This window comes from Phlebotomus argentipes, unplaced genomic scaffold, assembly GCF_947086385.1.
Source record: "Phlebotomus argentipes unplaced genomic scaffold, Phlebotomus argentipes genome assembly contig_15, whole genome shotgun sequence".
Classification (NCBI taxonomy): Eukaryota; Metazoa; Arthropoda; class Insecta; order Diptera; family Psychodidae; genus Phlebotomus; species Phlebotomus argentipes.
The window spans coordinates 504,569-527,401 of NW_026776181.1; the positions used below are offsets into that span (position 1 = coordinate 504,569).

The window sequence follows — 22,833 nt, forward strand, 5'->3', positions numbered from 1 at the left end:
TGCGATTTCGTCCTACGACCGTTCCTGTCAGCGTGTAGGAAGATTCCTACAAATTTCTGTCACAATCGTTGCAAAATCGAAACTGGGAGCAAGATTGAAATGAATTCTCTCTAATTTGTACATTTATATGGTTTGTTTTATTATTCACCATAATATTTCACTTTACAGCATACAAACTCTGCCAGGATCAAACGTACAAAATTGGAAAATTTAGCATTTCTCTCTATTTAATCCTAAATGCTCAAAATTGCAAAAATGATTAGGTCTGAATTTGCAAAATACTCTTGTTCATTTATTAAAGATTTAGTAACTGTTTTGCACAATATTGTTCTACGATGTTCAATTTTGCCGAAATTGCCAAAAATAACTCTATAAATGTAATGATATTTACTATATTACTATTCAGTGAGTAGTAATTATTATTAGTCATTCATGCTTGTCTAACATTACAATATCTTCTATATTTCTACCCTTTACTTGTGTGATTTTGCCTTCAATATAATGAAATTTTATGAAAAAAGGTTACATAAAAAATCAACATGTGTAAATCCGTGACTAGATGTAGGTTTTTTTTCTTTTCAGTTTCCTTTTTCAATTCTTTTCGTGATATTTCCCTTTCTTTGGACGAGGCTGCGGTAATATAAAGTCTTGTGTCTTTAACATCTCGCTCGTGTCCATTTGATGGATTTATTCTTTGAGGTGTTTTTTGTGGCCTCATCCAAACTAAAATTACAAGTCGAAGAAAGTCTTTTTTCTACAAAACACATTTGTTTCAACATTCGTGGATAATTACAGAAATGAGAAAGATCAGTTGGAATTAGGAAGATTTCTTGCTTAAAATAAATACTTTGCGTCTAAGATAAAATTATGATTCCCTCTGTCTTGAATGCTCATCATTTCTAAGGTTATATGATATTTAGTATGTTAAACTGATGTTTCTGAAATTGAAGACTCGATGACAAACAGTGCACGAAAAATCTCCTCTCACGCTTATCCTTATAAATAATTCGATGAATTCTAATCGTAATGAGAAAACTTATGCCTAAAATCTACAGGTAAAATAAATATATTCTCCAATATATAAAACATTGTATACAAAAAGGCATAAAAATCATTGAGAATATGCTTGAATGTGGATTGATCACTTGAGGCGTGCTTGGAGGAAGCTGTACAGGATGCCCGCCTGTGCCATAACGCCCACTGTGCTCGTCTCCAAGCCGTCCCTCTGCTTGCCCGTCGCCGGTCCAGGCCGCAATAGCGTCGGACCGAAGACCATCGCCAAGTTGTGCAGAGACATTTTATTCTCCGCCTCCTGCTGATGCACTCTGCAGAATATCGAGAGAAAAAAACTGAGCAAAAATCCGCATCATTTTCTCACAAATTATCTCTACCTTATCAAATGATCCAGGATGAAGTTAATTGTATCCTTATTTGGTGGCGGAAGCTCACTGAAGATTGTTAGTAGTTCTTTACTCCTCTCCGCCTCATTGAAGTTACTGTACTTATTGTACGTCTCTGAAAGTTTTGGATAGTATTGATCAGTGAAGAGCGCCTCAGGAAGTTCCCTCAGATATGATTTGAGAATTCCTGTCACGGAATGAATGTCCACCTCCTTGAGAAGCTGTTCCGCTTCATATGGATCTGAAAGAGGTGTTAGAAAGTGAAATTGCCATGAAAATAGATTTTTTGTATCTTCTTCCACAACTTACTTGTTTCAAACGACTTCTTGAGCTTCGTCAAGTCAGACGCTGATCCACTGACACGATAAATGCCCACCTCAGCCATGCCACGTCGCTCCACTTCACGTATGCAGGCACTGATGATAAAGGGTGTATTGCGCTTTTCTCTCTTCACGACTTGAAGCATCTTCGAGCCAAAGAGCGCGCCTGGCTTTGAGGTTGGCACTCGCCTATGCGATCCCTCGTCGGGGAGGAATTTAATGGTGGTATTGAGTGTTATGGATTCAGACAAATGGAGGGTTTTGTTAGTTGGTACATCTTGAAGCCACAATCGGTTTAGCTATTGATAAAGAGGAACACTTATTGCATTAAACTGAAGTTAAGGTGATAATGCGCACAACTTACCGGGAGTACGTGATGCGCCAACAGTCTCGCTTGCTGTTCGTGATCCTCATAGAGGAGAAATCGGACATTTTGACTTCCTTCAAGTTCCATTACAAATGACTCATTCCAAAGTGGACTTGAGCTACGACAGATGAGTTTAGTCTTTGCTTTACGAAAATAGTGGCTGTACGAGTCAATTTCTACACAAATGAAAAGGTCAGAGGCATGATTCAGTCCTGTCAATCCCTGAATGGTCAGGTGAAGATCCCCAAACAGAAGACTGTCATCGTTATTCCTCAGCATGGAATACGGCGATCCCGCTTCGCTCTGCAGGATTGTCTGGCATGCCGCAATGCTCATCTGAATTTCATCAATATTCACCATTGGCTGCACACCTGGCAGATTGCACGACTCTTGCAGCGTGAGAATTGACTCAATCCACTGTGTTCGCTCAAAGTCTGAGCTCAGAAAAAAGACCATCGTCTTGTTGGTGGCTCTATTGCTCAGTCTAAACACCAAATTCGGTGAGGCCAAGAACAATTGCTTCTCCAGATCCGCCAGTTTCTTCTTATGCTTATCACTGACTTTTGATGCATTACCCTTTCCTCTCATTTTCTCGTCATGCTTCTCCATTTGTATTAGATCACGCACAGTACACGCTTGCGATTTCAATTGCAAAATGTTAACCGGATTCACCTCTTTGTGATCACATTGTGACTCCCGCAATACACAAATGTCCTTCAAGAGAATGTACCACTTCACCTCGAACTCAAAGCTCGTCTGCCGCTGAGCTTTGATAGCTTTGGCACATGTAATCACGTCGTTGAACAGGAATAAGTGACGTACTTTCCGGTGTGCATCCACCAATTCCACGATCGTCGAGTGCTTCACAAAACGCCTTAAGGTTTTGTCGTCCGACTGTAAAAACAAATGGATTTATAGGAAATCATAGCAAATGTATGTATGATCAGATAGAGGACACACTCACCAACAGTCTCTTCGTCTGAATAACATTAAACTCAGAGAGTAGATTGCGAATGACATGCTGCGCCTGTTTCAGTGGCGGATGATCAACATGTGTCGGCGGTGTCTGATTGAGCAAGTCCTCCAACACCAGTGCATTCTTCTGCACACGCGCCACCGGCTTGTGCAGCAAATCCTCCAGTGGCAAAGACTGTTCATTTTTCGAATTGAGCACAATCCGTGAGACAATCTCCTTGAACTGCGTATTATTATGTCCACACTTCTTCACAGTGTCAATTGCTCGACCATAATTGTGCAGAAATGCCCCGTAAAGATTTATGTAGCCGGCCATCTTCTTAAAGGTATCACCAATGCAAATATCATCCTCCTGCTGTGCCGCCTTCGCGCGCAACTCAGCCAGAAAATCCGTGTGAACGGCATGCAGTTCTTCAATCTTGAAGAACATCGTCTGAAACTCTTCGTCACTTATCACAGGCTGAGAAGTGGTCAATGTGGCCTTTATCGCCTTCATATACTGCATCATCTTGCCCAAGCACTCCACATAGAATGTCTCACTTGTTATAATACTGGAAATTATTTGGCGAACTGTTGTGTTCCTATTGGCCCCAGACTATGCACAGTATCGAAGAAAATGAAAGAGAGAAATAATTAATTTTCATCATAATTGATTGATCAATCTACTGTTGACTCCAGTGGCAATTTGAGAGTAATATGCAAATCACTTTACTAAATTGCAAATATACCGAAGAATTTAGTACAGTATATAATCTATATGTAACTCATGTATGACCAATTTTCTAAATTCTTTCTGCCACGCTTCTCTTAAACGAGCCCAGCACATGGAAAAATATAATTTATATACATATCGTCTTCTACATTAAATTTCTCTCAAGTATAAATTTCCTTCACATTCTCTACTTGGAATTAGAGATCTGCGCGCAATAGAATGTTTTGGCGCCAGAAAACCCACCAAATGCTAAGACAGTCGAATTGTGCCGCCGCAAAAATCGATTTCACGCAGATCTCTACATTGAGCCTCTAATACTACATGCGAAAGAAGCCCAAATTGCTGGAGCACAGATATGTAGATAGACAAATTGGATGTACTTGAGATGTTAGACCGTTATTCCACTTTACCTGCAATTTTCTAAATGCTCCCGGCGTATTTGGATTATCATCGTGCGATATTGCACGCATGAGTGGTGGCTGATCACCCTCCTCGTCACTGTCGATGGAGCTACTGCGCGTCTCGTGGTTCTGCATTAGGAAGTAGTTTATGTTGACGTAGTTGGAACTCTTGCCCGGAGATTCTGGCTCAACATGAACACTCGCCTGACTACTGTTCTGACTTCGCGGATATGCCGGCATCGGCAGCGTGCTACCCGCCGTTGAGATATCATCTCTGCTTGATGTTGAGCCAGCACCCTTGCCACCACTGTCCGTCGTCCCACCGCCGCCCGATTGGATGTACACATAGTCACCGTCACCATTGTCCATCGGCACAGTGTCATAATATGGCTCATTGTCCAGCAACGGCCCACCGGCCTTCATGCTATCCGAACTCAGTGACGAAATGGACTCGTAGCTCTTTATCTGGGTAAAAGAAATTTGATTATTGTCATTAGTGAAATCTGCAACGCATGTTTATCGAATTAGAGAGTTTTACACACTCTGCTGAGAGAATGTATGATTCACAGCCAATTTCAATTAATATTATCACACTAACTTCGATGTTGAACTGCCCTTGAATGTAAGGCAAACAAAAACACCTATCACTAAATTATATTTCCTGATAAGAGAGCTCCCGATAACGTCTAATCTAGTAGAAAATTCAGCTCTGAACACATCAAATTGAATTAATCACACTTGAACTCTCACCCTTTCGGAAATTGCCCCCTGTGACGCCAGGGATTCCTTGGAGCCGACATTCTGTTGATTATCATTAGCTCGGGCATTGATCTTCTCCAGACTCCCAGTGGGACTGTCGGTCGTCCGATTTTCCGGCACTTTTTCAAGACTCCCAGTCGGTGAGCCGCCACTCGATGCGGTTGTTGTCACATGTGCAGCTTGTGTGTTCAGAGATCCAGTGGGACTCTGCGAGCTGCTACTTCTGATCGACTCAGACGCAAGGCGGGTTTTCTCGTAATTTTCTGACTTAATCTTCCTGCCATCTACCTTTGCCAGCTTTACATCCACCGAATCTGATGATTTTTGCCGCTGAATGTCCGATGGCTTGATATTCCGCTCCAGGGAACTAGATGGACTGTCTGAGTCTGCACTCTTTCTCGCGACCACCGAAGCAGTTCCTGGCACTGTGGGTGGATCAACTGGGGCCGCTCGGCGAATAAATTTCGGAGGTGGTCTGGAAAGATTCCAAGGAGTCACCAAGTCAGTCATCAATTAGTCAGACCCTCTTGACTTCAGCTGCTCAATTGGGTGAAATTCTCTCTTGCCGACGAGTGCGCGCCACAGTGACAAGAAGAATGTGTGAGATGGGGAAGTGAAATTAAATTAAGAAGCAAAAATTAACAATTGTGAAGTGTGTGGTATTTCCATTTGAGTGAACTCTGTAGCCAACAAGAAAATCACATTAGTTTTGCCTCAAATCTCTCTTCTCTCGATGATCAAAAAGAAGTTTTCTTCTTCTTTTTACAAATTAAATATGGGTGAAAAATCATTAAATTGACCAATTGTAATTTCACTTTTTGCCTCATAACATTATGGAATTGTTATGTACATAATCACGATTTGATTGTAATACAATTGCCTGCGCTGTATTTAATCTCTTTCTCTCTCTTCACTCTTTCAATTGATTTTGAGAAGGAAAACACTCTCACCTCCGTCCCTGATTAATCTCTAGTCAGCAATTAATATTATTCATACACCTTCACACAAAATACAACAATTTCTCTCCCTCTCTCTCTTTCTCACTCACTCTAAATTCACTTTTTCCCTTTAATTTCTATGCAAATTAATGTGGATGATGTCTGTATTGAGTTTCAATGCCACTGCAATATTGCAATTGATTAAGAGAGATCTCTACACAGAAACGCCTCCATTTAATTGTTCTTCATCGCCTTTTTCCAACATGTGCACACACAAGTTGCCTTCTTTTACATTTTTTCATGTTGCAAGTGCACAACAGAGAGAACAATAAGATGAGTTAAATTTATCACTTAACATCAATTTCGAAGAATTTTTATTTTCATGCCGTCTCAGCACTGTACAGACGAGAATTCTAAGAAAATCCTCTCAACAATTCCCAATTCTATTGCATACAAAGCGTGTCGATGTTCTTTAGATGGACGACTTATATTCATTCATTAGAATTTAATAAGACAGTTTCTTACGATGAAAGTGAATGCAATTCTTAAACATCACTCGTTATCAAATGGTTGGAAGGAAAAGCACTATAAACTCTTTCTCAAACTTATCTATTGACATCGAAATATAACACTAAGCATTTCTCCACCTTCTTTATTCCTAGCCAACATCTCAGCTTCCGCAAACTGGGCTCTCAGCGACAATCTGACATTAACAGATTTCCATACTATATGTAAGCCTAGGTTGTAGTGATGAGCATCACGAGTAAAAGGTAGAAACAAGTATCACTCATTCATCATTATCTATTCCCAATTTCTCACCAGCATGATTGCTAACAATGTTAGTCAATGGTTTACCACTGTATTCAGAGAAATACGAGAAATAGTCAATTAGTTGAGTTATTGATAAATTATTTCCGAACAATCAATTTAAGATTCTTTCTCTCTGTAGGAAATTTGCCCACATACACACATTATGTGTATGTGTATGCAATAGTAAGGAAAAGAAGTAATATCGGATCAATGAGTTCAGTGAGCAATTATCCGCTTTACGACTGCGTAAATAGCACAACGCAACTCATTATTAAAACTTAAGAAATTGCCAGTACTCATGCAGTGTGAGCAAGAGTCATGGGGATGAATTTACAACCTGGCAGAATTGCACTTAATCTCCCAATGAATGAATTGTGTCTAGACTTATGTTTATTTACTATTTTCCTCGCGTACACACTATGAAAAAAAAATCTATTTAAGTAAAGAATGTGCAAAATCAACTGCCAACAAGTCTGCATTAACACTTCCACAAAGTATGAAATTAAGAGAAGTGAAAAAATACCTAATAAATTGAACATCTGTTACAGTGCTTTAAGCACATGGAGCAAAAACGGCAACAACTTATAGGAACGGAAAGATAAAATAATAAAACCATAAGAAAATTCATGATATCACTACAGTTAAAATGATTTAAATGCTGTTTGTGCCTGAAGATGGGATTAATATTCTGGAAATTATTTTTCTTGCTCCACTTTTTTTTACCATTCTCAAAGCTAATAAACTGAGGCCAGAGAATTCATGCCTCTTTCTTCTTCTACATGTTAATGTGGCGGCTTGATGCCTTCCAGATTTAGTGCATTCGAGAGGCTTCCCCGATGCTCAATAGGCACTTTGCGCTTGGAGTCAAAATGTTTCGACAATTGACTCATTGTTTACATCATCAATCATCTTGTAACACTACAGATTTCGTCAAAAACAGTGTCCATAGAAAACAAAGACAAATTAAACATTAAGTTTTTATAATATTATTCTTTTTCGAGACGTCTTTTTTTGTATCATTTCTCTACTCTCAAATCTCATTAAAATAATCGCGTTGAAAGTGTTTCCCTTAATTGTATTATTGTGAAAACAATTGTTCTCTCTTTCGCTTTGCAAAAAATTATAATTTCAGAACTTATTTCTATGTATTCATGGAACTTTCACCCTCATTCGTCTTATCAACATTACCGTCCTTCCTCACCCTCATCATAACACATCGCGTTTCTCCCCTAACATGCGACGTTAAAGTGTGACTTTATAAAATAATACCACGAAGGCATGCAATTTTCTCCAGCAGTTTCTCTTAAGTTGCTACCATTCGTACAAATTTGTCATCATCAAAATTTAACCATAAAGTTTTCTACCTTTCATTTAATACACAATGCATTTATACATATGTATCATTGCACTCTTTTTCTCTTTTTCGCTCTCTACCATCGGCAATTAGTAGTGTGAGAAAATGAAGACTTAGGCCAATTCTTTTCCACACAATTGAAACTTTAAGACATTAGTATAAGAGAGAAACGTCACAAAATTTATGCAGAGTTAAGAAATTGAGGTTTTGTAAAATGGCAGATGATAGTTGTAATGAAATTGAATGTTACAACATTAATAAATGAATTTATATAATCTTTCATTCTGTAAATGCCTTAGAACCCAGTTTGTGAATGTCGTTTATTTTATCAAAAGTGTCAATTGTAAAGAAAAGTTTCAACATGATAAAAGTTTTCGTATACAACAATAAAATCGCTGAATACCAACTCTACAAAGTTATAAGAGAAAGAGAGGGATTAAATGTACGCGAATGAAAACTTCCTAATCAACAATCATTGAATCAACGAGGAAATTCACCCTTCCTCGTTGCCTCGATTCACTCTCTAATCGAGAGAAAATCGGCAATGTGGAGGACTGATGAACTGAACATGTGTATATGTATGTATATGTATAGATTCGAAAGAAAACCTCCCTGTTTTATGCCACATGAAATCTGATCCATGAATTTTTCGACAATAAAAACTGTGTAATAAATTGTACAGATCATCATCATAAATCTTTTTCGCTAATCAATTCACTACATCTTTCGTCAATGAATGCTTCTTGGATAAATCTCTTTCTTCTGTTTTAGGAATTGCGGCTATTGCCACTGCTAATGAGTTGAAGAAACAGAGGAGGTGACTTAATTTCAACTCGCTCTTCCCTAAATTGTTCTACATTACCAGTTTCCAAAGTCATCACTTACAGCACTTTGAAATTATTCATGCGACGTGTAAAAATTAAACAAAGTGCTATTACTTCCCTCCATTTATTGGATAGTCAACTGAAACTGTACTCATAAGCCGCACACTCCTTCACATATGAGTGTTATGCAAGCGAAAATTCCAACCGATATTTCACTCAATTTATTATAGTCGCTCACTCACGGTACTGCCATATGAAAGCACGTATAGTCATACTTCTTCTAACACACTCACTATGGACGTATCATAAATGTGTACACCAAATGCACTACTTTATACATAGGTGCATATGAAATTGAAGTTCCCTTGCAGGTACGATAGATGCACAACATCACACCATATTTCTCCGTCCCTATCTATCAGCCTCCCTTTGCGGTCCTTCCGCGCCATTTCCCACACAGTCATTGGCATACGGCTAAGCTATTTAAGGTGCAATATGATATTCATGTTAATCTACTACACACAGTACAGGCAATTTTTATGCCGGCAGAATAGGAGATGAGCCACCAGTGAAATGCAAACCTCACAACCATTTTGAAGGCACTTCTCGTCTGCAATATTGATGAAGGCAAAAATGTGTATAGAATAGTGTTACGAGCGTGACCAAACAAAGGTAATTTAAGAAGGGTGTGGAAAAAGATTTATGAAATGCCACCTTAACGCAATATTATCCAATTTGTTGCCACCCCTTCACATTATACATTAAAAAGGGTAAGTAATAGGCTGTTTAATTGAGTTGCGGTGGAAAAATATCAAAGAGACTAAAGGGAATGTTTAGACGAGAGCAATAGATCAAGAGTTTGTGCATACAAATGCGAAATACTGTACATAGAAGTAGTTGCAATTTAATAGCTTTGGAGGTCATCAACTTGATCATGTTACTCGCGTTTCGTATATAAACTAAAACATGTTACACTTTTATACTTTTTCAAGCAACGTGACACTTTTCCAATTTCTCCCAGCAGTTTAAATACAAACTGAAAACCCCACAATCTTTTAAATACAATCAATTTTCCTTTAATGAATATAATAATCAGAAACAAATTGGTGAAATAATTGAGATAGATTACTTTCTGATCGAGAGTAAAAGTAATAATAAAGAAAGATTTTCTTTATATGCAAAGACCTATAACATTGTAAGATAATTTGTATGTGCTGAATATTTTTGTATTGACTTTACTCACATACAAAAATGTATGTATACAAATTGAATGAACAATTTAACATGAAGACACATTGGAATCTGATTGTTAACTCCATTGAAAGTACAATGTTAGTCAATTTTTCTCTTTTTATTTGCAGGTTGGCAAAGTAAATTACATTTGCAATCTTTTTGTACGACTCTGAAGCACATATTGTAAAAATTTTCTTGAAACCTAATATTACATTAACAACAGTGTGATTTTTGAATACATGTATAAAAGATGTATACAAGAACAATTTGTTTTCGTTCTCTGCAATAGATAAAGAATCTGAAGTTTATTTAACACTGTTATTGATTTGAATTCTTTTGATTCATTCAAGAAATAGGCTCTTATATCGCTTATTTCTGAATTTTACAATCCTTATAGCTACTACAAATTAGTATTTTACAGGCAATTTTACTCATAAATTTTAGTGTGGTGGAATTGATAATTATCATTTAATACCTGTATTTCTTACCATGTCTTCAATTCACTCTTTGCTAGAGTGTTATTTGAAATCATAACACAATATAGATTTTTCCTATTGTTGATTTTAAGACATACGTTAAATATTGATCATACGATTCAGTGTGATCTTTGGTGCGTTCTTTCTCAATCGTCTCTATGGTCGTTTTTTATATACTTTATTTTATTGTCGAAAAGCCTCTTTTGTATATAACATGAAAACGCAAATAATGTAACAATTTCTCCATACAGTTTCGTGTTTATTACCATCCACCAGAAAACCAGTCTCTTGAATTTTATGCGGCCTCCTGCTTTAATTTCATATCAGTATGAAATAATAAAAATATTTTAAAGAGCAGCGTGGAGAACTTTCTCCATTCGTGTGGTGACACACACACACACACATTCAGATGTTGTCATCTGCAGCTGTAAGATGGCAACATAGCACGAAAAATGCGCGTGTTGCCTTGCCGTGAGCCAAAGAGAAAGACATCATGAACAAAAAATCAGCAATATAATAAATTACTGAAGAAGTCACTATAGACACAAACATATATACATATCTTAATGGTATTATACAATAACTTGTTGACATTATTTTTCCTCACTCACTTCCTCCATGCATTTTACGAATTTTCACTCTTCTGTATGTGTTACTCAATCAAGAGAGTGGCTCTCTTCGGAAGTGTAAATTAACTCGTCATATTTTACTACGCACTGTTATTAGTGACAATCCTATAAACTCTCATGTAGTATCACGGAGAAAAATGAGGCGAAAAGGTAATTAAAATGTTGAGCAGAGATTAGAGAGCCTGAAAAATCTACTCACCGAGGCGGAACTTTCTTCTTCACATCCTGCGGTAATCCAGGCGGCAGCGTCGGTTTGAACTTCTTGTCCAAGAAGGTCCCCTCGCCAGCGTCCACACTCCTTCCGTCACCTAGGAAGGAGCTCCTGCTGCTCAACTCATCACCACCCGAACTCTCTCTCGTCACAACTGCCGTCTCCTCAGCGATATCATCGCAATCTTCCTCGGCTGTCGCCACGGGAGCAGATGACACTGAATCGATTGGCTTTGTCTCCTTCACCTCGATAACAGTGACAAAGTGTGAGGGTGTGGCAGGAAGTGCATCATTCTGACTATTCCTACGCGATTTAGTGGGACTTGCCACACTCTCTTGGCCATCACGCACTTCCTGTGGCACTTCACTGAAGCACTTTCTTGACGACAACTCATTGATGCACTGATTGAGCGGTCCATCGCGACGCAACTGCACTAAACTCCTTTTGGTGGCATTTGATCCCTCGTCATTCTCCCCCTTGTCGTTAGAGGACTTTGAGCCATTCGATTTGTTTGCAGTGTCTAGACTCGGCGCCGCCGATATCAGCGTTTTCTGTAGGATGGAAAACAGAAGAAAATTGTGAATTTATTAAAAAAAAACCTATACACTATTCATTAATGAAGCTAGAGCATATCGCAAATGCCTAATCTAACACATGTGCCTTACTTTATTATGATATTCACTTAATTGTCTATTCCGCTTCAACTTATCGCATCAATTATTTTGACCGTAACTTTATCTCTCTGGTCTTTCCGCAACTTATATTTTATCCCATTTTTCCCTCTCTCATGGATGGGAAATGCAATAGCACAGAATCTCACATGCCTAGAAGATTTACAATTAATGTCTGCAAGAGTGTCACGAGTAGAATAATATGTGACAAGTGTTGTTTTCCATGTATCTCAGTCTCACTTTGACTTCAACTCCCGCGGCAAATTCTCATTACTTTGCATGTTATTCACATTTTGCAGACACATTACACACATTATTCCACAATTCCAATTCAAACAAGGCAAATATTGGTGGAGGTGAGTAGATAAAGGAAGAAGAAAAACCGTTTCTCGAGAGAACACACGACGCAGTGTTGCTGGTGACCCAGTCACCGAAACAGATTAATGTGTGTTCCGTGGTGAGAGGTTTGCAGATAAACTGAAGAGTTGTGTGTGTTGATTAGAATTCTTTAAGAAATCTTCACAACAAATTAGTTGCCATTTTGTTTGCCAGGAAAATAAATTAGAAAGCTATTAGCGCTAGTTGGGAAACAGCAGCTGAATTTAAAGTAAAGATAAACAGTTCCTAAATAGCCCATGGATTTCTTTTACTAGCCATTGAGTGAAGTCAGTCAATAAGTAATTTGTCTACACTCTAGATTTTACCAATCTTAATTGTGAATTCATTTTTGACTTATTAGGAATGATCATAAATTAATTCAAATGTGTTTTGATCCATCTGCAACATTCCATTTCATGTCATTTGTAGTCTCGTGAGAAATTTTGATAAGCCAAACTCTTGTTGTCTGTAAACGAGCAATTGAGATGAAATTCTATAAAAATAACATCCATAAAAATTCCAGCAATTTTCAGTGAAAGTTTGTAAGTGTTTGTTTACACAGTATCTTCTAGTTTACCAGCAAACACACTAACTTTCACACTATTTAACGGATTTGTGGATTTTGACGTATGAATAAGCAAAGAGAATTTGCAAATATATCAAAGTCAAGACATAAATTGCGTCGTTAAAATAATCATATAATATTACTTATGTAGAAAATCAAGGTTTTACGAGAATTTACTAAAATGTTCTACATAAATCGTTTTTTTTCGTTTCATCAGTGTTCCTACTTTTTCACCAAGAAGGAACGGCGAAAAGGTTTGTATATGTATCACAACTGTGCGTAAATGGATATAAATTATACTTTTGCGTGATATTCTATGAAAATGAGATGGAAAATATAAGTCAAATTGCTTTTTTCTGAAAGTCTTCTGGTCAATTCAAGTGTTTCAAAACAATCCTGTTACCACAAATATTTTTTTCGGAAATTTTATTATGCACCTGGATCATCACACATTGTTGTCTAGCAAAAAATAAAATGAGTGTTCACATTTTCAGCGGATAACAGTATCACACCACCAGTTATTTTTTCTTAATCAGAAACACAGGGACTGAGAGAGAGAGAGAGAGATAAGTGATAACACAAATGATTATTGGATAAAACCTTTAAATTCTAGAAAAAGGAAATATTCTGCCTCCCTACATTTACCTTATTAGACCACAATTTTATCCTATCAGACACTGAAAGCATATTGATATCCTTTATAATGGCCTTGAAATTATATGTAGATGTTGCTAGAACAATGGCACTTTTCGCACTCAACACGGAGCTTCTCCATGTGACCAAGGAACTGAAACTTGGTGAAATACCAGCGGTGTATTGTTCAAGACTAACTCTTTACATTCACCACTCCTCTTATCAGTTTCAACGATAAGATATTCGTCGTGTGACTTTAGATTTCACGTTCACTTTGCACGTATTTTGCGGTGAGCTGCGAAGTGGAGACGTACCAATACGAGCGCAGACAACATACGTAACTACACTGGAACTTCCAGATATTGATTTTTCCTTGTTCCCAAACACTATGTCGTGTATTCTGCCTAATGTTTTCCCTCCTGCGGGAGTGACGAACTTATATTGTTAATCGCCCTCAATTCCATCACACGCACTAAATGCAGGAAAATGACCCTTGGTGCCACCGAATGAGGCAATTTCCTTTATTACAATTGCGTTTTTTCGTCTTCTCTCCAATGAAAAACACCTTTCCAGCACTTCCACTTTTTGTGGACACTCTCTTAGCCTAAGTGTCAGACGATTTTCACGGTTGACAGACACCCAAAAAGTCAATGTAAGGAAAACAAATTTTATACACTGATTTGTATTTTCTCAATCAGCATTTGACAATGATTTTTTTTGCAAAATTCCTTAGCCAGGAATGTGTATATGAAAGTGCTGAGAGAGTGATAGTGAAATCCTCTCTTTTCACTTGACTTTGTTCCACCACGATAGATTGTCACCGACTGAATGCGATGAATTTATTCAGAGTGAGAAAAGCTCCACCGGAATTCGAGAGAGTTGAGGTGGCGAAAAAAGGCAGTATCAGTGTGTTTGTCCCCTCGCGATTTTTCTAATAAAATAATTTGGAATTTTACCAACAATTACATGCACAATTTTATACATCAATGCGCATAAAAAAATTAACTTCCACTACTCTCTGTCTATACATTTCCACACCCGCACTGTCCGCGAGAGAGTCTCAAGTTCAATCTTATCTGGAAGCTCTGGAAGCAATCGCTATTGAATTCCCACTCTCACACTGACTGACCCTTTGTAGTGTTCAAGTTTTCGCAGTAAAAGTGCGATGAGAACGATTGTGAGTTGTGTAAATAAAACAATTCTCAAAATCTGAACATCACAAAACACCGTACCTGATCTGAGCTTTTGCGGCCTAATAAAAATATCTTTGTGCAACACCTTCTCCAAGAGTAGCGCAATTGTACTCTACACTAAATACATTTTTTTCAATGCCTAGTAGGTATAGATTGCACACGCAAATCCATTTATTATACGCTTTTGAAGCAAAACTGCACGCAAGTGAAGGACAATCAGAATCAATTTGAAGTTACTATGAAATTTTCCTATCAAAATACACTTTAAATAAACTTCAAAGCCAAATTGCAAATATAGGGAGAAGGCGGAGCAAATTTGCACGTAATTGAATGTCTGAATAATTATGCTAACTTTGATTCTACGTTCGCAAAATCAATGTGATTACTCAAGTATACGCCCATTAGATTGCTCCGCCTACTCGCATACTGATTTTGCGTTAAATCCCTGAATTAGTAGAATTCAAATGAAACTACTAAGTCAGTAAATCTACAATTTGTGTAATTTAAAACAGTGAGGAATTCATTAAAATTCAGGTTGCTAGATGAACAGATTTATACTTAATCTTTTAAAGGGCATTCTATTGCAATTCTTAAAGGAATTGTATGTATCAAAGTAAATTTAGAATACTTTGATTGAGCGTTATTCACTACATTTTAATATAGTGTGCTTGTAGGTGTCTTCGAGTTAGGAGAGTTTATGAATTCCATTAATTCTCACATTTCCAAGTAAAACCAAAATTTCCTCGAAAGAGTTTGGAGGCCTGTTTGCGAGTAATGCTATATAAATGCGACATTGTGTGAATTCTTCGGTATCTAAAGCTTTTGCCATCGCAAAAGAGTCAACAGACTGGACAACGTTATTAGCGGGCGCGTTATCAGAGTTCTTGGGAAAGCCACGAGGACGGAGTGGGAAGAGACAGCAATACTTGATAAGACTGAGTGAGTAATTCACGAGGTTCGCAAGTATCATTTTAACTGAATAATTTCCTTCCTCCACTTCCTTTTCAAATGTTCTGGCGAGAATCGTAGGCCACGAAGGGCTTCTCATGTTAAACAGGTGTCAAAAGCAATGCAATTTCTGCTCCCGGCGAAGGGAATGCGAAGGCATTTGCAGAGAGTGCAAGCAAGACCAGAAAATCCGAGTGTGTGTGTGTGTGGAATAATGCAAGAAAGTTGAACAGGAAGTGGTGGAGCGCTATCAAAAATGCCATGCAATCAGTGTGCAAATGGCAATATTGGGCAAATTGGCCAGTCGAGCAGACTTCTGGCACTTCCGGAAACACGCCTGAAGCCACAAAAATCGCGTCGCGGAGCAACTTTCACCGCGGGCGCCTGGGTTATGTAAAGAGATGTCTTAAGGTGGCCCCAAAAGCAGGCCACGGAGGCACAAAAACGAGTTGTATGTTATATCACTTACATCTTCATCGCTCTTGGAGGTCTCAGGAGCGGTGGATTCGCCAGCCAGGATACCCGGCGAAGGTGTGGCCGCCTCAATGAGTGCTTTGGGGTCTCCGCCCGCTTCGCGGTGCTTCTCAACATCGCTGAGGAGACGCTCAAGGTACTCCACATAGAGCGTCTCCTGCTCCAACTCCTCGCGAAGTTCATCGATCTTCTGGCGGTGTCGCGACAGACTTGCTCTCACGTCCTGCTCCCAGGCATCCGAGAGGCTCTTGTGGGGGAACTTCTGTTCCCACATTCGCTGAAAATCACTGAAAACACTCATTTTTCTCGTCACTGGGGCGTCACTTGGGAGCGTTTAGCACTTGGGAAACACTTTTCGCATTGTTCTCCAGTACTCTAGGGCACACCTCAATTCATTTTCCAACGCACTTTTGCCACCTTTTCCACGCCAGAAGAAAAGTTTATTCGTCTAGGCACGTCTTAACTTCTTCAATTATTTTTTGAGTACTGAAAAAACAATGACGTGTTGTCACTATGCTACCAAAAGCCACCGTTTCGGCGTTGCCGGCAGTAGGAGGCACAGGTGAGTTTTTCCGCGAGAGTGCGCATAACGCTTTACCGCCAATTCAAAAGTTCATTGAAGGTATCTAAGAAGTCTAAGAAAATGAAGAATGAAATGAATTTCCCAAAATACCCTGATATTGAAAAGTACTGTGAGTTGCTTATTTGAGTACGAGTTGAGTTGAGAAAAACCTCTTGTATTATGAAACTTTTTAGGTGATTGCATGCAATTAAATTTAATCAATATTCACACTGCATTTCTATGGAATCGCCTAGGAGCAGTGCCAAACGTTATGGTCAGTGCAAGAAGAATATCAGACAAAGTAACATCAATATTCGGCATAATGAAATTCTGGAAATTCATTCTGTTTATTCAATGTTTTTATATATGGATTACTTATGTAAGTTGAGAAAAATTGTATATAAATGGATAAATGATCATATAAATATTTCCTTTCAAGTCCAATGCAGAGACCTATAAAGTCACCTCACAAGTCTTCTTGGATGTCTCTCATGATGGAAAAGATTTGGGGCGAATTGTAATTGGATTGTTTGGTGAGAATTCTCCAAAAACTGTGAGAAACTTCCGTAAGATTTGCTTGAAAGGGATTAATGGAAAATCTTACAACGGCACAACATTTCATCGAATTATCAAGAAATTCATGATTCAAGGAGGAGACATCATCAGTGGCAATGGCCAAGGATCTGCGAGCATTTATGGCGATTCATTTGACGATGAAAATCTCGATCTCTTGCACTCCGGCCCAGGATTTATCGGCATGGGTAAGTTCTGCACAACTATATCAGTTTCCGGGGTAAATTTAAATTCTCTTGGGTCCTTTTTGGCAGCAAATCGAGGCCCAAATACGAACGGCTGCCAGTTTTATATCACAACAGTGGCAACGCCTTGGCTGAACGGGAAGCACACAATCTTCGGGAAGGTCGTGGAAGGACAAGGTATTGTCCATGATATTGAAAGGGTGAAAACCAACACGAATGATATTCCTGTAAAGCCAGTGAGAATCGTGAGGTGTGGAAATCTTCGCATGAAACAAAGTTACACAATTTCCGATGATCCTTATGAGTAAATATCGCTATATTACACATTGGTCTGCCGAGGAGTTCTAAATTCACTTCATTCTGCTTCTTTCGCAGTCTTGCAGCGTGGATAAAGGCTTCAGGAGTGCCGCTGGGAATGTCCTTTTCAATTTTGGCGTTTTTTCATTGGGTAATTCGTCGACTCAACCGTTACATTTAAAAAGGGATAAAAAAAGCGTATCGGCCACCTGGCGAATAAAGTGTGAAGTACCTCCCATAACCTCAATCTTGGCGGATGGTTGGTGTTTTTCACGGTGAAAAAGTAGTTTTCCTCACGTAATTTAATTGAAAATCCATTAAATTGTATCAATAATGGCTTCAATGCTCAATAAAAGTGAGTAGACAGCTGGGTTTAATGGAATTGTGAGGGTGAAAAGCTGTTTTTTACAGTCTTTCTTCAGACTCAAACTCCTCTGGTGTTGGCCAGGAGATTCCGGGGGAAGATCAACATTCAGAGACCACGGAAACCACACTACACTCGAGCTCTCGTGGAGGCTGTCACAAAGCCCATCTATGTGTATCCACCCATCACATTGGAGACTTGCCAGCGAAAGAGAGAACAAACTACGAAGAAGACAAATCCCTATGTTGAAATCATTGCCAAAGAAGTATCCAACTGGTTCAATCACTCCCGCTGTGTGGGGCTCTTTCATATAAACTCCATCAATGCAGAGGATCACTTCAAAGCGAGGGTGCTCTTCCACCGGCAAAACATGCATTTGAAGCAATATCCCACGGAGGTTTTGACAGTCGCCCTCAGACGTACGAAATATGAGAAGATTCTGCCGCTCTTCCGCGCTCAGTGTGCCATTGTCTTCAGTCCTGACGGAGAGGCCGGAAAGATGGTGAAGATTTCCAAGAAGATCCCGCAATTGATACTAATTGGTGCCATTGCGGAAGATAGGATTCTCAGCAGGAATCAGTTTATGGATTACGCAACTCTGCCCGGTCTGGACATGGTTCGGGCGCAGCTGGTGAGTGTCCTGCAGAGTGCCGCTGGCGATTTGGTGGGAAAGATGCAAGGGCATCAAAGTAATATCGTCCGGATGCTGGAAGCGCACGCGAAGAAGTGTGAAGAACCGGAAAAGTGATCTTTTCCAAGGATTTAAGTAGACTTTCGAGGAATATTATACGAAATATTACTATTTATCAGGTTTTATTTTCTCCTAAAGTAACAATTTTCTCACACTCACGCGCAACAACCAAAGCGATATCACTGGAATGCAAACTTCTCAAGCAGGAGTCAGAAAAATCAAAGAATCCAAAATTCACTAAGAGTCCTAAGTAATCACATGCCTTCCAAGGCTCATTACTTCCCGTGCAGGGATTTCCTACCGCGGAAATTGCCGGCAAGACTCGTGAGCGCCTCTGCGGCGTCGAGTTCCTCCTTCTGATGACACTTCAAATCAAATCCACCGTCGAGCTTCGGCTTCTTATCATTCCGCCCAATTTCCGGATGCCAGTCGATGTAATTGTTCTTGTTCGGCGTGAAATTGGCCGTACTCTCGAGCCACTTGGACAATTCCGGCATCGCCAGTTTGTTCTGCTCCGACTCCACGTCATGCAGATACTTTTCCATAATGTGGCTTTTGTACTTCGCCTTCGTTCCCAATGAGATCTCTTCGGACACAAAGGATCCCCACACACTCAGTCGATCATTCTGCTGCCCGAAACTTCGACTGGACGAGGCGCCATTCTCATCGACACTCTCTTCGCGATGATCAAAGTAATCAGGATCAGCTCGTGGTGAATTATCTCCCCAAATACTATCGCCTGAACAGATGCTAAACTGTTGGATAGAATCAGAGAAGTAAATTGAACAATTTTCTGCAGAGTTCGGATAAAGTTCTTCAGTACTTGTTCAACATTTCCCTTAGCATTTGTGTTGTAGTTCTTTATCAAGTGACCCCAAGTCTTCTTGGCCGGCTCCTTGCCAGAGTTTTTGAGCTTTCGGCGCCAGTTCGCGAACCAATTACAAATCTGCGAATGAGATTATGAGAGCAGAAGCATAATTAAGGAAAATTGTTGAAGAGGCAATCAATTGTAATTATCCACAACACAATCTATCTGTTGAAAATTGCGAGAGTCTTGTCTTAATTTGTGTGCTTACTTGAGTGTACGTTAATCCAGTTTGCATAGAGATTTCCGTCTTTTCCTGTCGTGTCGGGTAAGGGTTGTCCCTCCGTCGGATGAGCCAATCCTTGAGGAGTCTCTTAATTTCCGGGGTGAAGAGTCGCTTTACAGGCCTGTGAATATCTCCTGGCGGCCAGGCTCTCCTGTTGCATGGAAAAATCCTGTCATTACTGAAGAAATGACTCGCGAATAAGAGAAAAAGAAACACATGCAAAATCTTAAGAAGCAGTCAAAAGTAACAAAACAAGAACAAAATAACAGGGAAAACGGGTGCATTTATAGGTAAATAAAATAAGCGAGGAACACGAAAAAATACCTTCGATTTCTTACGGGACGCGATTTTTCCATAATTTTTCAATATTTTCTTTCACGCTGATGTAAAAATAACAATGATTAGAACATGGTGTCTGAGATTGACTTGAGTGGGTGATGAAAACAAGAGAGGAGGAAAAACAGGCATTTTGCAATGGAGCAGAGAAAACATGAGAAAGATATTATTTAGTGTTTCCGAAGCGCGATAGTTGAAAATGTCTCATTCATTGCTGGTAAAAATAGCGAGAGTCGATTTGGAGGAAAAGTATTTATTGCCATTAGTTGTCTTCTTTTCTCTCTCGCTCTCTCTCTCTCTGTCCCTCTCTGGGAAATACAGATCATGGATCGTCTGGATGTGCGCAGAGATCAGTTCAGCAGGTGGCGATCGCGATGTTCCTCTGCATTTTGGGGAACATGCAAGAAAACACGATCACGATCTCCGTGATCATGTTTTCTTCTCTGTTGAGGAGGAGGTCAGAAAAATGTGCCACCCGTACCATCAGAAAAAACAAGAAGCATTTTTCCACTCGGACGTTATTTTTACATAGAGAGAGAGACAAACCCACACACAATTCGCCGTGAAAATATATTTGTAAATGTGTTGCAGAGGAGAGAAAAAAGATGATGAGAAAACACAAAATGGCGTCTCATGAAAAATCTTTTCATCGAGAAAATTTGTGATCTTGTAAGTGGAATCTATTGAGAAAAATCGCATGAAGCGCAGTGAGAAAGGTGCTGAAAGATGTTCAAAGAGAAGCTTTTGGTGGGCTGATGTGGAGAATTCCGAGGGAAATTGAGTGGAAAATATGGTAAAGAGGAAAACAGATCAGGCGAAACATGATATTTTGCTTTTGTCGATCTCTTCTTTCCATTTACGAAAGCACTTTTGCACAAATTCTTATCGATGACACGACTTGAAACATAAGAAAGTGATGATGGCTTAACTTTTGATTGTCGATGAGGAGTGGTAAATGGACTTGAAGAGGACAATTATGTAAAATTAGTCACTCACCAATAGATGACTTTGGTATCTGTTCAAGAAATAATCAGTGATCTTGTGTGATTTTATCACTAAAGGCACAACCTTCGATCGGGAGATCACTCAAAAAAGGGCGGAATTAACGATCCATGGAGGAGAAACAAGACTGCGAGACATTCTCAAATGACTGTGACTGTCTTGCTACTAATGCTGATGAGATGTGAATTCACTGGGATCATTGAGCATGAGTGTGAATCCACGCAAATCTGCGACAATCCCACGAAATTCGCCGATAAGACAATGCTAATTCTGTAAGTAATTGCCTTTCGGAATGAGATACGGCCGATCAGAGGTGTTGCTGATGGTTAATCTGCTCCGTCCAGTGGAAATTCTTGTCGGAAAAATTACAATCTTTTATTAGAAATCCTCACATACATCGATCAATGAGTTCATCGATCGCATTTCCTCGATCTCCGTACTCGCCGCCCTTGGCATAGCTGACAACGAGCTTCTTTTTCCATCCATCGCGCGGGGCATTCATCTGCAAAGTGGAATTTTGCTACTTGATATTGCATCCTAATAACACCAAAGAAAGGAGTATCGATACTCACATTGAAGGGTTTCAATTTCTCATTGATTTTGTCGAAGTTCTCTCCGCCCGTGAATAGTTCATGGACGATATCCTCAGTACAGATGATGCCTAGATCGCCAAAAGCCTCCTCGATCATCGCGTTGGACTGTATAGTCTCCAGTCGACCGTTTATCATGAGTTTTCCCTTCTTGAAGATCAAATCTCTCACCGTGTGAATATTCGGCGTGCCCCAAGTCACGTAAGGCTCAATGATGGAGAGCATTGCGGCCACTCTTGCAGTCGGTTTTGCTAAAACAGCCGCATGCTGTGCCTTGAGATGAAGCTGCCCCATCACCTTGTCAACATGTTTCGATGCTATTTTCCTCGTGCGGTGTCTCACGATAAGCAGCACTGATGATTGCGGTACGTTCACCTCAAAGCGCTTTGAGTGCAGCAATCTCCTCTCAATGCGCTTTTCATCCCTTTCAGCCTTTATGTACTCCATGATAAATGCCTCGGGCTTCTTGAATGCACGTCTTTTCTTCCGCAAGATCTTTCTACGCGTGTCTTCCCGAAGTTTGGCGAGATTTTTCTCTTTTGTTATCCTCGTTCGACGACGTGCGAGGATGGACACCTTTTTCGCCGGGAGTTTATTGGGCACGGTATATCTGAAATCCGCAATTGCTAGGTAAGCTCATTATCTACAGAGTGCCAACGGAAAATACTCACTTTTCCATGGTTTTCTTCTGGAAAATACAATATTTATTTCAGCAGGAAAAATCAAAACACACGTGCAGTGCAAAGTGAGGTTAGGATCGAACTTACGGGTGGACGTCAAGAGTGGTTGTCTGAAAATCCGGCAGATGGCTGAAAAATGGCCGCGCGTGGAGGATTTTTTATGTGTGTTTATCAGTTTATCGAGTAAAAGG

At 39.5% G+C, this 22,833-nt stretch overlaps 5 protein-coding genes across 7 annotated transcripts; 2 read left to right on the forward strand and 3 right to left on the reverse strand.

Annotated features, from left to right (window-relative positions):
- Window positions 1–264: 264 nt before the first annotated feature.
- On the reverse strand, window positions 265–16,583 carry LOC132262559 (active breakpoint cluster region-related protein). Of its 2 annotated transcripts, none has more exons than XM_059761854.1 (9): window positions 16,267–16,583; window positions 11,398–11,960; window positions 4,926–5,409; window positions 4,185–4,640; window positions 3,052–3,657; window positions 2,085–2,981; window positions 1,710–2,019; window positions 1,392–1,641; window positions 265–1,325 (listed from the first exon to the last, which is right to left on the reverse strand). In XM_059761854.1, the coding sequence occupies exons 1-9, from the start codon at window positions 16,570–16,572 to the stop codon at window positions 1,142–1,144; spliced, it is 4,056 nt and encodes a 1,351-aa protein (XP_059617837.1). In that variant the 5' UTR covers window positions 16,573–16,583; the 3' UTR covers window positions 265–1,141. The 2 variants fall into 2 exon arrangements, with proteins under 2 accessions (XP_059617837.1, XP_059617838.1); XM_059761855.1 differs by lacking the exon at window positions 16,267–16,583 and adding an exon at window positions 13,669–14,476.
- A 137-nt stretch (window positions 16,584–16,720) lies between these two features.
- LOC132262561 (peptidyl-prolyl cis-trans isomerase, rhodopsin-specific isozyme) lies at window positions 16,721–18,082 on the forward strand. Its single transcript, XM_059761858.1, has 5 exons — window positions 16,721–16,833; window positions 17,088–17,212; window positions 17,273–17,594; window positions 17,661–17,895; window positions 17,967–18,082. Exons 1-5 carry the CDS (start codon window positions 16,785–16,787, stop codon window positions 18,067–18,069), a joined length of 834 nt encoding a protein of 277 aa, XP_059617841.1. The 5' UTR covers window positions 16,721–16,784; the 3' UTR covers window positions 18,070–18,082.
- Window positions 18,083–18,127: 45 nt separating this feature from the next.
- LOC132262564 (large ribosomal subunit protein uL10m) lies at window positions 18,128–19,079 on the forward strand. Its single transcript, XM_059761862.1, has 2 exons — window positions 18,128–18,243; window positions 18,300–19,079. Exons 1-2 carry the CDS (start codon window positions 18,222–18,224, stop codon window positions 18,998–19,000), a joined length of 723 nt encoding a protein of 240 aa, XP_059617845.1. The 5' UTR covers window positions 18,128–18,221; the 3' UTR covers window positions 19,001–19,079.
- On the reverse strand, window positions 19,049–21,634 carry LOC132262562 (homeobox protein Mohawk). Of its 2 annotated transcripts, none has more exons than XM_059761860.1 (5): window positions 21,367–21,634; window positions 20,359–20,414; window positions 20,020–20,185; window positions 19,767–19,889; window positions 19,049–19,698 (listed from the first exon to the last, which is right to left on the reverse strand). In XM_059761860.1, the coding sequence occupies exons 2-5, from the start codon at window positions 20,388–20,390 to the stop codon at window positions 19,219–19,221; spliced, it is 801 nt and encodes a 266-aa protein (XP_059617843.1). In that variant the 5' UTR covers window positions 20,391–20,414; window positions 21,367–21,634; the 3' UTR covers window positions 19,049–19,218. The 2 variants fall into 2 exon arrangements, with proteins under 2 accessions (XP_059617843.1, XP_059617842.1); XM_059761859.1 differs by having other exon boundaries at window positions 20,020–20,212.
- A 93-nt stretch (window positions 21,635–21,727) lies between these two features.
- On the reverse strand, window positions 21,728–22,743 carry LOC132262563 (large ribosomal subunit protein uL30). Its single transcript, XM_059761861.1, has 3 exons — window positions 22,634–22,743; window positions 21,945–22,572; window positions 21,728–21,874 (listed from the first exon to the last, which is right to left on the reverse strand). Exons 1-3 carry the CDS (start codon window positions 22,639–22,641, stop codon window positions 21,761–21,763), a joined length of 750 nt encoding a protein of 249 aa, XP_059617844.1. The 5' UTR covers window positions 22,642–22,743; the 3' UTR covers window positions 21,728–21,760.
- Between the last annotated feature and the right edge of the window lie 90 nt (window positions 22,744–22,833).

Excerpts from the sequence above, each read along its gene's own strand:
- LOC132262561 (XM_059761858.1), top strand. The coding sequence starts at position 16,785 with ATGCTACCAAAAGCCACCGTTTCGGCGTTGCCGGCAGTAGGAGGCACA. Across the intron at positions 17,213-17,272 it reads TTTATATATGGATTACTTAT|TCCAATGCAGAGACCTATAA; the intron begins GTAAGTTGAGAA and ends TTTCCTTTCAAG. Across the intron at positions 17,896-17,966 it reads ATTTCCGATGATCCTTATGA|TCTTGCAGCGTGGATAAAGG; the intron begins GTAAATATCGCT and ends CTTCTTTCGCAG.
- LOC132262562 (XM_059761859.1), bottom strand. The coding sequence starts at position 20,390 with ATGGAAAAATCGCGTCCCGTAAGAAATCGAAG. Across the intron at positions 20,213-20,358 it reads CGTCCCGTAAGAAATCGAAG|TAATGACAGGATTTTTCCAT; the intron begins GTATTTTTTCGT and ends TCATTTCTTCAG. Across the intron at positions 19,699-19,766 it reads CTAAGGGAAATGTTGAACAA|TTTAGCATCTGTTCAGGCGA; the intron begins GTACTGAAGAAC and ends TCTATCCAACAG.
- LOC132262559 (XM_059761854.1), bottom strand. The coding sequence starts at position 16,572 with ATGAGTGTTTTCAGTGATTTTCAGCGAATGTGGGAACAGAAGTTCCCC. Across the intron at positions 4,641-4,925 it reads AGGGGGCAATTTCCGAAAGG|ATAAAGAGCTACGAGTCCAT; the intron begins GTGAGAGTTCAA and ends TCTTTTACCCAG. Across the intron at positions 1,326-1,391 it reads ATCCTGGATCATTTGATAAG|AGTGCATCAGCAGGAGGCGG; the intron begins GTAGAGATAATT and ends GATATTCTGCAG.
- LOC132262563 (XM_059761861.1), bottom strand. Across the intron at positions 21,875-21,944 it reads AGAAATTGAAACCCTTCAAT|ATGAATGCCCCGCGCGATGG; the intron begins GTGAGTATCGAT and ends TCCACTTTGCAG.
- LOC132262564 (XM_059761862.1), top strand. The coding sequence starts at position 18,222 with ATGGCTTCAATGCTCAATAAAA. Across the intron at positions 18,244-18,299 it reads GGCTTCAATGCTCAATAAAA|TCTTTCTTCAGACTCAAACT; the intron begins GTGAGTAGACAG and ends TGTTTTTTACAG.